At 49.2% G+C, this 15207-nt stretch overlaps 1 protein-coding gene across 2 annotated transcripts; it reads right to left on the reverse strand.

The window, feature by feature from the left end:
- Positions 1-11425: 11425 nt before the first annotated feature.
- Positions 11426-15168, reverse strand: TEX47 (testis expressed 47). 2 transcript variants are annotated; one of them, XM_031606601.2, is made up of 7 exons: positions 14555-15160; positions 14410-14482; positions 13697-13800; positions 13250-13314; positions 12613-12814; positions 12103-12262; positions 11426-11702 (listed from the first exon to the last, which is right to left on the reverse strand). In XM_031606601.2, exons 1-7 carry the CDS (start codon positions 15050-15052, stop codon positions 11665-11667), a joined length of 1140 nt encoding a protein of 379 aa, XP_031462461.2. In that variant the 5' UTR covers positions 15053-15160; the 3' UTR covers positions 11426-11664. The 2 variants fall into 2 exon arrangements, with proteins under 2 accessions (XP_031462461.2, XP_090007823.1); XM_090151697.1 differs by lacking the exons at positions 13697-13800; positions 14410-14482 and having other exon boundaries at positions 14555-15168.
- Between the last annotated feature and the right edge of the window lie 39 nt (positions 15169-15207).

The following is a 15207-nucleotide window of genomic DNA, read 5'->3' on the forward strand; positions in this document are numbered from 1 at the left end:
GAGCTGCGACTGGGTGATGAATGGATTGGCCATTGGCCACCGCGGCGATTTAGGTGGAGGCTGCGTGCGGTGGGCAGTGCCTGCGGGCACTCGGTGGAGAAGGAGTCACAGCGGGAAAGGACTGATGGTGGGCTGCTGCGGGAAGAGAGAGCAGAAGTAGAACAGCGCTGGAGCTGAAACACAGAGAAGGAGCTGAGAATAAAGATCTTGTGGGACACAGGGCAAGAGCTGAAATCACTGGTGTGAGCTTTCTATAATGTTTTGTGGGGAAATATTGCAAGATCTGAAATGATGGGGCATAACGTGGAAATCAAGCATCGTGGGGGCACAAAGGGGAAACACCGAAATAATGAAACCGAAATAATGAAAACTGAAATAATAAAAATTGAGGGGAGAAACACAGAGCATGTGGTAACAGTGCAGAGCTGCTGCTGGAACCCACAGCACAGGGGTGGAGATGTGTGAGTGAGGCAGGACATGGGGCATCTCACTGCAGTGCCGGAGTAGAAGCTGAAAAGGAGCTGAGAATAAAGATGTTGTGGAAACAGGGCAAGAGCTGAAATCACTGGTGTGTTTATTATAAGTGTTTTGGGGAAAACAGGACAAGAGATAAAATCGTGGGGAATGCACTGGAAATAAAGATCTATAATAAAATAAAAAAATAAATAAAATGAAATAATTAATAATTATTATTTATATAATATAATAATAATAATAATAATAATATATAATAATAACATAATAATAATGATATATAATAATATATATTATTTATATATAATTAAAATTATTAATTTTTAATTATTAAGAAATAATAATTTTAAAATAAAATAAAAATAATGGGGGCATCACAGGGCAAGAATTGAAATCAGTTGGTGTGAGCTGACAGAGCAGAGTTGGACGATGCTGGAACACACCCACAGTGTGCAGTGCTGGAGCTGATGGAGCAGAGCTGGAGCTGAAGCAGACAAGGAGCTGAGAATAAAGATCTTGTGGGAAACGAGGCAAGAGCTGAAATCACTGGTGTGAGCTTTCTATAACGTTTTTGGGGAAATATTGCGCGAGGTGAAATCATGGGGCATGAGTTGGAAATCAAGCTTCATGGGGGTACGAAGGGGCACTGAAATAATGGAACACGTGTTGAAAATAAAAATTGAGGGGGGAAAAAGTGCATGTGGTAACAGTGCAGAGCTGCTGCCAAAACCCGTGGCATAGGGCATGGAGGTGTGTGTGAGCCAGGGCTGTACAATGCTGGAGCACATCCACAGTGTGCAGTGCTGGAGCTGAAGTAAGGAAGGAGCTGAGAATAAAGATCTTGTGGGAAACGAGGCAAGAGCTGAAATCACTGGTGTGAGCTTTCTATAACGTTTTTGGGGAAATATTGCACGAGGTGAAATCACGGGGCATGAGTTGGAAATCAAGCTTCATGGGGGTACGAAGGGGCACTGAAATAATGGAACACGTGTTGAAAATAAAACTTGAGGGGGGAAACACAGAGCATGTGGTAACAGTGCAGAGCTGCTGCTGGAACCCACAGCACGGTGTGAAGGTGTGTTTGTGAGGCTGAGCTGCACAGACATGGGGCATCTCGCTGCAGTGCCGGAGCAGACAAGGAGCTGAGAATAAAGATCTTGTGGGAAACGAGGCAAGAGCTGAAATCACTGGTGTGAGTTTATTATAACGCTTCATTGGGGGAAATAGGGCAAGACATACGTTGGAAATTAGGATCTGTGAGGGAACACAGGACAAGGGCTGAAATCACTGTATGAGCTGGTAATGCAGAGCTGCTGCTGGAACCCACAGGAGCACAGGGGTGAAGATGTGTGAGTGAGGCAGAGCTGTGCAGTGCTGGGGCATCTCACTGGAGTGCAGCACTGGAGCTGAAGGAGACAAGGAGCTGAGAATAAAGATGTGAGCAAAATCCACAAGAGCTGAAATCACTGGTGTGAGTTTATTATAAGTGTTTTGGGGAAAACAGGACAAGAGATAAAATCCGGGGAGTGCACTGGAAATAATGAATTGGGGGCATCACAGGGCAAGAATTGAAATCAGTTGGTGTGAGCTGACCGAGCAGAGTTGGACGATGCTGGAGCACACCCACAGTGTGCAGTGCTGGAGCTGAAGCAGACGAGGAGCTGAGAATAAAGATCTTGTGGGAAACGAGGCAAGAGCTGAAATCACTGGTGTGAGCTTTCTATAAAGTTTTTGGGGAAATATTGCGCGAGGTGAAATCATGGGGCATGAGTTGGAAATCAGGCTTCATGGGGTAAGAAGGGGCACTGAAATAATGGAACACGTGTTAAAAATAAGGATTGAGGTGGGGGAAAGTGCATGTGCTAACTGCAGAGCTGCTGCTGAAACCTATGGCACAGGACATGGAGGTGTGTGTGAGCCAGGGCTGTACAATGCTGGAGCACATCCACAGTATGCAGTGCTGGAGCTGATGGAGCTGAGCTGGTGCTGAAGCAGACAAGGAGCTGAGAATAAAGATCTTGTGGGAAACGAGGCAAGACCTGAAATCACTGGTGTGAGTTTATTATCAGTATTATGGGGAAAACAGGACAAGAGATAAAATCATGGGGAATGCACTGGAAATAAAGATTTGGGGGCATCACAGGGCAAGAATTGAAATCAGTTGTGAGCAGACAGCAGAGTAGGACGATGCTGGAGCACACCCACAGTGTGCAGTGCTGGAGCTGAAGTAAGGAAGGAGCTGAGAATAAAGATCTTGTGGGAAACGAGGCAAGAGCTGAAATCACTGGTGTGAGCTTTCTGTAACGTTTTTGGGGAAATATTGCGCGAGGTGAAATCATGGGGCATGAGTTGGAAATCAAGCTTCATGGGGGTACTGAAGGGGCACTGAAATAACGGAACACGTGTTAAAAATAAGGATTGAGGGGGGAAACAGAGCATGTGGTAACAGTGCAGAGCTGCTGCTGGAACCCACAGCACGGTGTGAAGGTGTGTTTGTGAGGCTGAGCTGCACAGACATGGGGCATCTCGCTGCAGTGCCGGAGCAGACAAGGAGCTGAGAATAAAGATCTTGTGGGAAACGAGGCAAGAGCTGAAATCACTGGTGTGAGTTTATTATAACGCTTCATTGGGAGAAATAGGGCAAGACATGGGTTGGAAATTAGGATCTGTGAGGGGACACAGGACAAGGGCTGAAATCACTGTATGAGCTGGTAATGCAGAACTGCTGCTGGAACCCACGGGAGCACAGGCGTGAAGATGTGTGAGTGAGGCAGAGCTGTGCAGTGCTAAGGCATCTCACTGGAGTGCAGCACTGGAGCTGAAGGAGACAAGGAGCTGAGAATAAAGATGTGAGCAAAATCCACAAGAGCTGAAATCACTGGTGTGAGTTTATTATAAGTGTTTTGGGGAAAACAGGACAAGAGATAAAATCTGGGGAATGCACTGGAAATAATGAATTGGGAGCATCACAGGGCAAGAATTGAAATCAGTTGGTGTGAGCTGACCGAGCAGAGTTGGACGATGCTGGCGCACACCCACAGTGTGCAGTGCTGGAGCTGATGGAGCAGAGCTGGAGCTGAAGCAGACAAGGAGCTGAGAATAAAGATCTTGTGGGAAACGAGGCAAGAGCTGAAATCACTGGTGTGAGCTTTCTATAAAGTTTTTGGGGAAATATTGCGCGAGGTGAAATCACGGGGCATGAGTTGGAAATCAAGCTTCATGGGGGTACGAAGGGGCACTGAAATAATGGAACACGTGTTGAAAATAAAAATTGAGGGGGGAAAAAGTGCATGTGGTAACAGTGCAGAGCTGCTGCCGAAACCCATGGCACAACGCATGGAGGTGTGTGTGAGCCAGGGCTGTACAATGCTGGAGCACATCCACAGTGTGCAGTGCTGGAGCTGATGGAGCTGAGCTGGTGCTGAAGCAGACAAGGAGCTGAGAATAAAGATATTGTGGGAAACGAAGGAAGAGCTGAAATCACAGGTGTCAGCTTTCTATAACATTTTTGGGGAACTATTGCGCGAGGTGAAATCACGGGGCATGAGTAGGAAATCAAGCTTCATGGGGGTACGATGGGCACTGAAATAATGGAGCACGTGTTGAAAATAAAAATTGAGGGGGGAAACACAGAGCATGTGGTAACAGTGCAGAGCTGCTGCCGGAAACCTATGGCACAGCACATAGAGGTGTGTGTGAGTCAGGGCTGTACAATGCTGGAGCACATCCACAGTATGCAGTGCTGGAGCTGATGGAGCTGAGCTGGTGCTGAAGCAGACAAGGAGCTGAGAATAAAGATCTTGTGGGAAACGAGGCAAGAGCTGAAATCACTGGTGTGAGTTTATTATCAGTATTATGGGGAAAACAGGACAAGAGATAAAATCATGGGGAATGCACTGGAAATAATGAATTGGGGGCATCACAGGGCAAGAATTGAAATCAGTTGTGAGCTGACAGCAGAGTTGGACGATGCTGGAGCACACCCACAGTGTGCAGTGCTGGAGCTGAAGTAGGGAAGGAGCTGAGAATAAAGATCTTGTGGGAAACGAGGCAAGAGCTGAAATCACTGGTGTGAGCTTTCTATAAAGTTTTTGGGGAAATATTGCGCGAGGTGAAATCACGGGGCATGAGTTGGAAATCAAGCTTCATGGGGGTACGAAGGGGCACTGAAATAATGGAACACGTGTTGAAAATAAAAATTGAGGGGGGAAAAAGTGCATGTGGTAACAGTGCAGAGCTGCTGCCGAAACCCATGGCACAACGCATGGAGGTGTGTGTGAGCCAGGGCTGTACAATGCTGGAGCTCATCCACAGTGTGCAGTGCTGGAGCTGATGGAGCTGAGCTGGTGCTGAAGCAGACAAGGAGCTGAGAATAAAGATATTGTGGGAAACGAAGGAAGAGCTGAAATCACAGGTGTCAGCTTTCTATAACATTTTTGGGGAACTATTGTGCGAGGTGAAATCATGGGGCATGAGTAGGAAATCAAGCTTCATGGGGGTATGAAGGGGCACTGAAATAATGGAGCACGTGTTGAAAATAAAAATTGAGGGGGGAAACACAGAGCATGTGGTAACAATGCAGAGCTGCTGCCGGAACCCACAGCACGGTGTGAAGGTGTGTCTGTGAGGCTGAGCTGCACAGACATGGGGCATCTCGCTGCAGTGCCGGAGCAGACAAGGAGCTGAGAATAAAGAACTTGTGGGAAACGAGGCAAGAGCTGAAATCACTGGTGTGAGTTTATTATAACGCTTCATTGGGGGAAATAGGGCAAGACATACGTTGGAAATTAGGATCTGTGAGGGAACACAGGACAAGGGCTGAAATCACTGTATGAGCTGGTAATGCAGAGCTGCTGCTGGAACCCACAGGAGCACAGGGGTGAAGATGTGTGAGTGAGGCAGAGCTGTGCAGTGCTGGGGCATCTCACTGGAGTGCAGCACTGGAGCTGAAGGAGACAAGGAGCTGAGAATAAAGATGTGAGCAAAATCCACAAGAGCTGAAATCACTGGTGTGAGTTTATTATAAGTGTTTTGGGGAAAACAGGACAAGAGATAAAATCCGGGGAGTGCACTGGAAATAATGAATTGGGGGCATCACAGGGCAAGAATTGAAATCAGTTGGTGTGAGCTGACCGAGCAGAGTTGGACGATGCTGGAGCACACCCACAGTGTGCAGTGCTGGAGCTGAAGCAGACAAGGAGCTGAGAATAAAGATCTTGTGGGAAACGAGGCAAGAGCTGAAATCACTGGTGTGAGCTTTCTATAAAGTTTTTGGGGAAATATTGCGCGAGGTGAAATCATGGGGCATGAGTTGGAAATCAAGCTTCATGGGGTAAGAAGGGGCACTGAAATAATGGAACACGTGTTAAAAATAAGGATTGAGGTGGGGGAAAGTGCATGTGCTAACTGCAGAGCTGCTGCTGAAACCTATGGCACAGGACATGGAGGTGTGTGTGAGCCAGGGCTGTACAATGCTGGAGCACATCCACAGTATGCAGTGCTGGAGCTGATGGAGCTGAGCTGGTGCTGAAGCAGACAAGGAGCTGAGAATAAAGATCTTGTGGGAAACGAGGCAAGAGCTGAAATCACTGGTGTGAGCTTTCTATAACATTTTTGGGGAACTATTGTGCGAGGTGAAATCACGGGGCATGAGTTGGAAATCAAGCTTCATGGGGGTACGAAGGGGCACTGAAATAATGGAGCACGTGTTGAAAATAAAACTTGAGGGGGGAAACACAGAGCATGTGGTAACAGTGCAGAGCTGCTGCCGGAAACCTATGGCACAGCACATAGAGGTGTGTGTGAGCCAGGGCTGTACAATGCTGGAGCACATCCACAGTATGCAGTGCTGGAGCTGATGGAGCTGAGCTGGTGCTGAAGCAGACAAGGAGCTGAGAATAAAGATCTTGTGGGAAACGAGGCAAGAGCTGAAATCACTGGTGTGAGTTTATTATCAGTATTATGGGGAAAACAGGACAAGAGATAAAATCATGGGGAATGCACTGGAAATAAAGATTTGGGGGCATCACAGGGCAAGAATTGAAATCAGTTGTGAGCTGACAGCAGAGTTGGACGATGCTGGAGCACACCCACAGTGTGCAGTGCTGGAGCTGAAGTAAGGAAGGAGCTGAGAATAAAGATCTTGTGGGAAACGAGGCAAGAGCTGAAATCACTGGTGTGAGCTTTCTATAACGTTTTTGGGGAAATATTGCGCGAGGTGAAATCATGGGGCATGAGTTGGAAATCAAGCTTCATGGGGGTACTGAAGGGGCACTGAAATAACGGAACACGTGTTAAAAATAAGGATTGAGGGGGGAAACAGAGCATGTGGTAACAGTGCAGAGCTGCTGCTGGAACCCACAGCATGGTGTGAAGGTGTGTATGTGAGGCTGAGCTGCACAGACATGGGGCATCTCGCTGCAGTGCCGGAGTAGAAGCTGACAAGGAGCTGAGAATAAAGAACTTGTGGGAAACGAGGCAAGAGCTGAAATCACTGGTGTGAGCTTTCTATAACATTTTTGGGGAACTATTGTGCGAGGTGAAATCACGGGGCATGAGTTGGAAATCAAGCTTCATGGGGGTACGAAGGGGCACTGAAATAATGGAACACGTGTTGAAAATAAAACTTGAGGGGGGAAACACAGAGCATGTGGTAACAGTGCAGAGCTGCTGCCGGAACCCACAGCACGGTGTGAAGGTGTGTTTGTGAGGCTGAGCTGCACAGACATGGGGCATCTCGCTGCAGTGCCGGAGCAGACAAGGAGCTGAGAATAAAGATCTTGTGGGAAACGAGGCAAGAGCTGAAATCACTGGTGTGAGTTTATTATAACGCTTCATTGGGAGAAATAGGGCAAGACATGGGTTGGAAATTAGGATCTGTGAGGGGACACAGGACAAGGGCTGAAATCACTGTATGAGCTGGTAATGCAGAGCTGCTGCTGGAACCCACGGGAGCACAGGCGTGAAGATGTGTGAGTGAGGCAGAGCTGTGCAGTGCTGGGGCATCTCACTGGAGTGCAGCACTGGAGCTGAAGGAGACAAGGAGCTGAGAATAAAGATGTGAGCAAAATCCACAAGAGCTGAAATCACTGGTGTGAGTTTATTATAAGTGTTTTGGGGAAAACAGGACAAGAGATAAAATCCGGGGAGTGCACTGGAAATAATGAATTGGGGGCATCACAGGGCAAGAATTGAAATCAGTTGGTGTGAGCTGACCGAGCAGAGTTGGACGATGCTGGAGCACACCCACAGTGTGCAGTGCTGGAGCTGAAGCAGACAAGGAGCTGAGAATAAAGATCTTGTGGGAAACGAGGCAAGAGCTGAAATCACTGGTGTGAGCTTTCTATAAAGTTTTTGGGGAAATATTGCGCGAGGTGAAATCATGGGGCATGAGTTGGAAATCAGGCTTCATGGGGTAAGAAGGGGCACTGAAATAATGGAACACGTGTTAAAAATAAGGATTGAGGTGGGGGAAAGTGCATGTGCTAACTGCAGAGCTGCTGCTGAAACCTATGGCACAGGACATGGAGGTGTGTGTGAGCCAGGGCTGTACAATGCTGGAGCACATCCACAGTATGCAGTGCTGGAGCTGATGGAGCTGAGCTGGTGCTGAAGCAGACAAGGAGCTGAGAATAAAGATCTTGTGGGAAACGAGGCAAGAGCTGAAATCACTGGTGTGAGTTTATTATCAGTATTATGGGGAAAACAGGACAAGAGATAAAATCATGGGGAATGCACTGGAAATAAAGATTTGGGGGCATCACAGGGCAAGAATTGAAATCAGTTGGTGTGAGCTGACAGCAGAGTTGGACGATGCTGGAGCACACCCACAGTGTGCAGTGCTGGAGCTGAAGTAAGGAAGGAGCTGAGAATAAAGATCTTGTGGGAAACGAGGCAAGAGCTGAAATCACTGGTGTGAGCTTTCTATAACATTTTTGGGGAACTATTGTGCGAGGTGAAATCACGGGGCATGAGTTGGAAATCAAGCTTCATGGGGGTACGAAGGGGCACTGAAATAATGGAGCACGTGTTGAAAATAAAACTTGAGGGGGGAAACACAGAGCATGTGGTAACAGTGCAGAGCTGCTGCCGGAAACCTATGGCACAGCACATAGAGGTGTGTGTGAGCCAGGGCTGTACAATGCTGGAGCACATCCACAGTATGCAGTGCTGGAGCTGATGGAGCTGAGCTGGTGCTGAAGCAGACAAGGAGCTGAGAATAAAGATCTTGTGGGAAACGAGGCAAGAGCTGAAATCACTGGTGTGAGTTTATTATCAGTATTATGGGGAAAACAGGACAAGAGATAAAATCATGGGGAATGCACTGGAAATAAAGATTTGGGGGCATCACAGGGCAAGAATTGAAATCAGTTGTGAGCTGACAGCAGAGTTGGACGATGCTGGAGCACACCCACAGTGTGCAGTGCTGGAGCTGAAGTAAGGAAGGAGCTGAGAATAAAGATCTTGTGGGAAACGAGGCAAGAGCTGAAATCACTGGTGTGAGCTTTCTATAACGTTTTTGGGGAAATATTGCGCGAGGTGAAATCATGGGGCATGAGTTGGAAATCAAGCTTCATGGGGGTACTGAAGGGGCACTGAAATAACGGAACACGTGTTAAAAATAAGGATTGAGGGGGGAAACAGAGCATGTGGTAACAGTGCAGAGCTGCTGCTGGAACCCACAGCATGGTGTGAAGGTGTGTATGTGAGGCTGAGCTGCACAGACATGGGGCATCTCGCTGCAGTGCCGGAGTAGAAGCTGACAAGGAGCTGAGAATAAAGAACTTGTGGGAAACGAGGCAAGAGCTGAAATCACTGGTGTGAGCTTTCTATAACATTTTTGGGGAACTATTGTGCGAGGTGAAATCACGGGGCATGAGTTGGAAATCAAGCTTCATGGGGGTACGAAGGGGCACTGAAATAATGGAACACGTGTTGAAAATAAAACTTGAGGGGGGAAACACAGAGCATGTGGTAACAGTGCAGAGCTGCTGCCGGAACCCACAGCACGGTGTGAAGGTGTGTTTGTGAGGCTGAGCTGCACAGACATGGGGCATCTCGCTGCAGTGCCGGAGCAGACAAGGAGCTGAGAATAAAGATCTTGTGGGAAACGAGGCAAGAGCTGAAATCACTGGTGTGAGTTTATTATAACGCTTCATTGGGAGAAATAGGGCAAGACATGGGTTGGAAATTAGGATCTGTGAGGGGACACAGGACAAGGGCTGAAATCACTGTATGAGCTGGTAATGCAGAGCTGCTGCTGGAACCCACGGGAGCACAGGCGTGAAGATGTGTGAGTGAGGCAGAGCTGTGCAGTGCTGAGGCATCTCACTGGAGTGCAGCACTGGAGCTGAAGGAGACAAGGAGCTGAGAATAAAGATGTGAGCAAAATCCACAAGAGCTGAAATCACTGGTGTGAGTTTATTATAAGTGTTTTGGGGAAAACAGGACAAGAGATAAAATCTGGGGAATGCACTGGAAATAATGATTTGGGAGCATCACAGGGCAAGAATTGAAATCAGTTGGTGTGAGCTGACCGAGCAGAGTTGGACGATGCTGGCGCACACCCACAGTGTGCAGTGCTGGAGCTGATGGAGCAGAGCTGGAGCTGAAGCAGACAAGGAGCTGAGAATAAAGATCTTGTGGGAAACGAGGCAAGAGCTGAAATCACTGGTGTGAGCTTTCTATAAAGTTTTTGGGGAAATATTGCGCGAGGTGAAATCATGGGGCATGAGTTGGAAATCAAGCTTCATGGGGTAAGAAGGGGCACTGAAATAATGGAACACGTGTTGAAAATAAAAATTGAGGGGGAAAAAAGTGCATGTGGTAACAGTGCAGAGCTGCTGCCGGAAACCTATGGCACAGCACATAGAGGTGTGTGTGAGCCAGGGCTGTACAATGCTGGAGCACATCCACAGTATGCAGTGCTGGAGCTGATGGAGCTGAGCTGGTGCTGAAGCAGATAAGGAGCTGAGAATAAAGATCTTGTGGGAAACGAGGCAAGTGCTGAAATCACTGGTGTGAGTTTATTATCAGTATTATGGGGAAAACAGGACAAGAGATAAAATCATGGGGAATGCACTGGAAATAATGTTTTGGGGGATCACAGGGCAAGAATTGAAATCAGTTGTTGTGAGCTGACAGCAGAGTTGGACGATGCTGGAGCACACCCACAGTGTGCAGTGCTGGAGCTGAAGTAGGGAAGGAGCTGAGAATAAAGATCTTGTGGGAAACGAGGCAAGAGCTGAAATCACTGGTGTGAGCTTTCTATAACGTTTTTGGGGAAATATTGCGCGAGGTGAAATCATGGGGCATGAGTTGGAAATCAAGCTTCATGGGGGTACGAAGGGGCACTGAAATAATGGAACACGTGTTGAAAATAAAAATTGAGGGGGGAAACAGAGCATGTGGTAACAGTGCAGAGCTGCTGCCGAAACCCATGGCACAACGCATGGAGGTGTGTGTGAGCCAGGGCTGTACAATGCTGGAGCACATCCACAGTGTGCAGTGCTGGAGCTGATGGAGCTGAGCTGGTGCTGAAGCAGACAGGGAGCTGAGAATAAAGATCTTGTGGGAAACGAGGCAAGAGCTGAAATCACTGGTGTCAGCTTTCTATAATGTTTTGTGGGGAAATATTGCAAGGTCTGAAATCCTGGGGCATGAGTTGGAAATAAAGCATCATGGGGGCACAAAGGGGAAGCACTGAAATAATGGAACACGTGTTGAAAATAAAAATTGAGGGGGAAACATAGAGCATGTGGTAGCAGTGTTGGGCATTGTTCCAGGGAGCAGCAGCACCCTCAGCTCAGCCTGAGGATATGCAGAGACTCTGCTGGGTGCTGTCCCCAATGCACAGTGATGGCAGGGTCCAGGCCTGCTGCTTCTCAGCCCCACCGCCCCCCTTGGTTTCCGGGCATCTCCAAGATAAACTTAAAGATTGTCTTTTGTCAACTTAAGGTATTTAAGGTATTTATTCAAGTGCATCACTAATGTGCCCACTTCTGCATCCCATGAGACAGCAGTTCCACACCCACAGCTGTGCAGTTATCCCTGGACTCTGCAGCTGCTAAGCTGCTTCTGCTCAGCTTCTCCTGTCTCATGGACTGCAATGGAAACCATGTATCTTTGTGTTTGAGTCTGTGTGAAACATGAGAGTCCTGCTGCAAGAAGAAACGCTGGGAACACACTGCATCAGGCAGGTAAGTGCAAGGGAATGGGCCATACAGCTTCTGTGAATGAGAGGAGAGCAAGTAACAGCAATAGTCATATAGCTCACTGGACTAATTTAGTTAACCTATAAATTCCATCATGTTCCATAATACATTTCATTCAGGTTACTAAACCAGAATGCTTCACTGCAAAATAAAACTGCATTCCATAGAGGATGCATTGCACTTGCTGACAGGCTCCAATATTTTGGTCGCTCTCACTGCTGCTGCAGCCTGAAACACCCACAGCTGCCCAGTTCCTTCTGCTCAGGTGTCCTGTGACAGGAAGAATGCTTCCTGCTCTAGGTCCTTGCTCTGGCACTGGAACAAGTTTTCCAAGCTCTAAGTTCAGTGCTACAAGTCAAGATTCTAGCTGTGGGACTAAATTTGATGTTTGTCCCCAAAACTGCGTGCAACATACCTGAATCCAGGGCAGGCTGAATGGGACTCAAATACATTCTCAGAAAATCTATAGGGCTTGCACACTCTTCAGCTTTACACAAGTAGCCAATAGCCTCTGCTGGGATAAGCAGCTCAGGAGCAAGAGTGCACAGACTGTCACTGCTGGCCTTGCTGTCCTCCTGTGGAACAAAGAGCATTCTGATGCAGGTGCAGCAAGGGCACAGGACTACAAGATACCTAAGCAGCAGGGCTGGAGCTGTTCCCCATTCCTGCATCCTTTGGGAGCGCTCAGGGACAAAGCCCAGGAGAGGGACTCGTGGGACACAAGCCTGTGGCAGTGCTGTGAATGAGCTCACTCAAACAACTGCACAAAACAGCCAGACGCAGGTCTGAGCAGTGCAGAATAAAGCAATGACTTCTTGTGATGCTTCCTCGCTGCCTCCAGAATCCTCTGAGCGTGCTGATGGACTCTGCGGCTGCTGAATGGTGTGGGGGAGTGCAGGGTTGGGGGAAAAACTGGGAACTTTACCTCAGCAGATTTTAGCACATAGTCTGCCACATTGATCAGCAGCGTAAGACACTCTGCGACCACCTCTTCTATAGACTGCGATTGCGTTGAGTCTTCTGGATGTGTCACAGGAGACGTCGCCACTGCCACATCCCACCTCAGTAACAGCCTGCTCGGGATGTTGTGTCCCACCACCAGGACTTTGATTTCCTGGAGAAGAGCACTGAGTGGAAAGGGAGAGAATTCTGTCCTTAAGAACAGCAAGCAGTTTGTATCATCACATTCATGTTTCATAACCCAAGGAATGTGTGATCTGCACTCAGTGTTGCCTGAGCACAATGTGCTGTACATGCTGCACACCTCCCAGCCTGGCCTTTGGGTGATGCAGATCATTGAACAGAAGCTTTTTTCAGGTTGTGCTCTAACAGCTGTGCAAGGGTCTGAGCAGACTGGTGGATGGGAGGGTAGGAAATGAGCAGAAAAGCAGGCAGGATTTAGTGAGCAAATGGAGGTATGGGATGCTGCTGTGCCCCATGGCACTCAGAGGGAGCATGAAAAATCAGTGTAATTGTGCCTAATGTTCTGTTCAACTTGAAAGGAGCTGCCTACCACTTATGTTACAATTTTCTTTCAGTAAAAGGTAATGGGAACCACTTACCTAGGACCCTGATTTTGGAGAGAAGCGAGAGCTCGGATGAGAAAATGTATTGTGCTACTGCAAGACTGCAGAGGAAAGGGTAGAGGTTTTATGGAACTGCATATTATAAAATACTATCTGAATAAAAACTAACTCTTCAGTATCCATTCCTGTAAATAGTCCTTGCCTTTGAGACCCACACACTGAGGACAAAGCATGTTCCTATTATGCCTGACAGAACACAGCACTTCATGCTGTCACATCCCTCCCTGCTCTGGGATAGTTTGCTTCAGTACTGGGGGCAGCAAATTCCAGAGGAAAGCTGCCTTCAGCTTTTAGTTCTCACTTTAAACCAGTGTATGGAATCAGAAGTGGTCACACGTTTGCAGTCAGCTGCATCTGAACAGTCAGGTTTGTATAAAGCTGAATTGAGGCCACTGGATCCCACTGGGAATTCCTTTAACTTACTTCCACTACATGAAGAACATGTCTGGAACTGAGAAGCAGCAGCCCCGAAATTTGTTCTCTTGTGTGATATTCTGATGCATCTTCAAGCAATTCTCTGTGATAACCTTGTTGCAAAAGAAGCAGTTTGTTACAGCACTCACAGTGAGAGTTCCAGCGGATCAGTCCTCTGTTCTGCGTGCTCAGATTTACAAATTATGCTTTTTTTATTCAGAAGCATTGAAGTATCACTTTAACGGGAACATGGGGATGGGTTCTTGAGGCATGCAGCACTACGATTTGTGTCAGCTCCTAAATCTGCACCCAAACCTCGCTACTAAGTGTAGCTGGAGTCCAATTCCTGTTGGCATTCACTGAGCCACAGAATCATGAGTTGGAAGGGAGCTCTGAATGCGGTGTGGTGCCACTCCCTGCACCCACAGCTCCATCAGTGCTCAGAGCCCCATCCAGCCTGACTGTGGCTGTGCGCAGGGAGGGGGCACCGCCACCTCTGGGCACTTTGTGCTACTCCCTTACTCCAGAGGTGCAGTTACACCGCTGTTGCTATGGATGCACTGCCTGCAGGCCCCAAGCATGGAGCACTGCCACAGTTTTGCATGTGCAGCTGAATTCCTGCCTCTGCCCGACATTGGCACCAGCTCATACAAACGCTCTGGGAAAACAAACAAAACAAACAAACAAACAGCTGCCTTAACGCTCCTCACAGAACCACCCACCTGCCACCTCCTCCACCGCCACCTCCTCGCGCAGTCGGGCCACGACCAACAGCCGCTGCAGCGGGACGCGGCACTGCGGGCAGAGCACAGCGAGCGCAGCTCAGCATAAAAGCTGCCGCCGCAGCCCGACCCGCCGCCCGCTCACCTGCAGGGTGCGACGCAGCCACCGCCGCCGCGCGGTCAGGAGGTTCCTCCGCTCCAACTCCAGCGGCTCCGGAATGCCGCGTCGCACGGCCGCTGCCGTTTCCTCCGCCATGGCCGGGCCCTGCGCCGGGAGCCGCCGGTGGGGGCCGCGCTGCGCTCGCGGAGCCCGGGGAACGGCCGTCGTGCCGCGCGCCAGGGCCACGCCTCCGGCTCGGGCAGGTGCGGCGAGTTCCGGCAGCCACACGAGGCCCTGGGGGTGGGTGGGTTGGTTACGGAGCCGAGCACGTCGGCGGCGCGGCCCGGCCGCGTTTCTCCTCTTGAGGACGGGATGCACCTCTACGCACGTTCGTTCTCCTGGCGGAAGGCTTTGACGGCGCTGCACCGCCTGTTCCCAGCCCACCCTGGAGCAGTGTGCGCCACCGCGCTCAGCACCGCTCATCCCATCGCTGCGCCTCGGCTGTGTTGCTCCGGCCGTATCAGCCCCAGCACCTGCCAGCATACTGCCATCAGCGCAGTCCCGTGGGAACGTCAGCAACCCCAGAGCGCAGCCCGCGCGCCCACTGCGGCCCGCGGGGCGCGGATGAGGGAATCCAGGCTGTAAGCCGTGCCCCGGGTCAGTTGTGCACCCTGGTGGTGACAGGGGCTACAGCACAG

Source organism: Phasianus colchicus, chromosome 16 (genome assembly GCF_987193195.1).
Source record: "Phasianus colchicus chromosome 16, bPhaCol1.hap1.1, whole genome shotgun sequence".
Lineage (NCBI taxonomy): Eukaryota > Metazoa > Chordata > Aves > Galliformes > Phasianidae > Phasianus > Phasianus colchicus.

Coding starts and splice junctions, on each gene's coding strand:
- TEX47 (XM_031606601.2), bottom strand. CDS start 15,052: ATGCTGGCAGGTGCTGGGGCTGATACGGCCGGAGCAACACAGCCGAGG. Junction 14,483..14,554: donor GGCTGCGTCGCACCCTGCAG/GTGAGCGGGCGG, acceptor CTCTGCCCGCAG/TGCCGCGTCCCGCTGCAGCG. Junction 11,703..12,102: donor TCAGCCTGCCCTGGATTCAG/GTATGTTGCACG, acceptor TCTCATTCACAG/AAGCTGTATGGCCCATTCCC.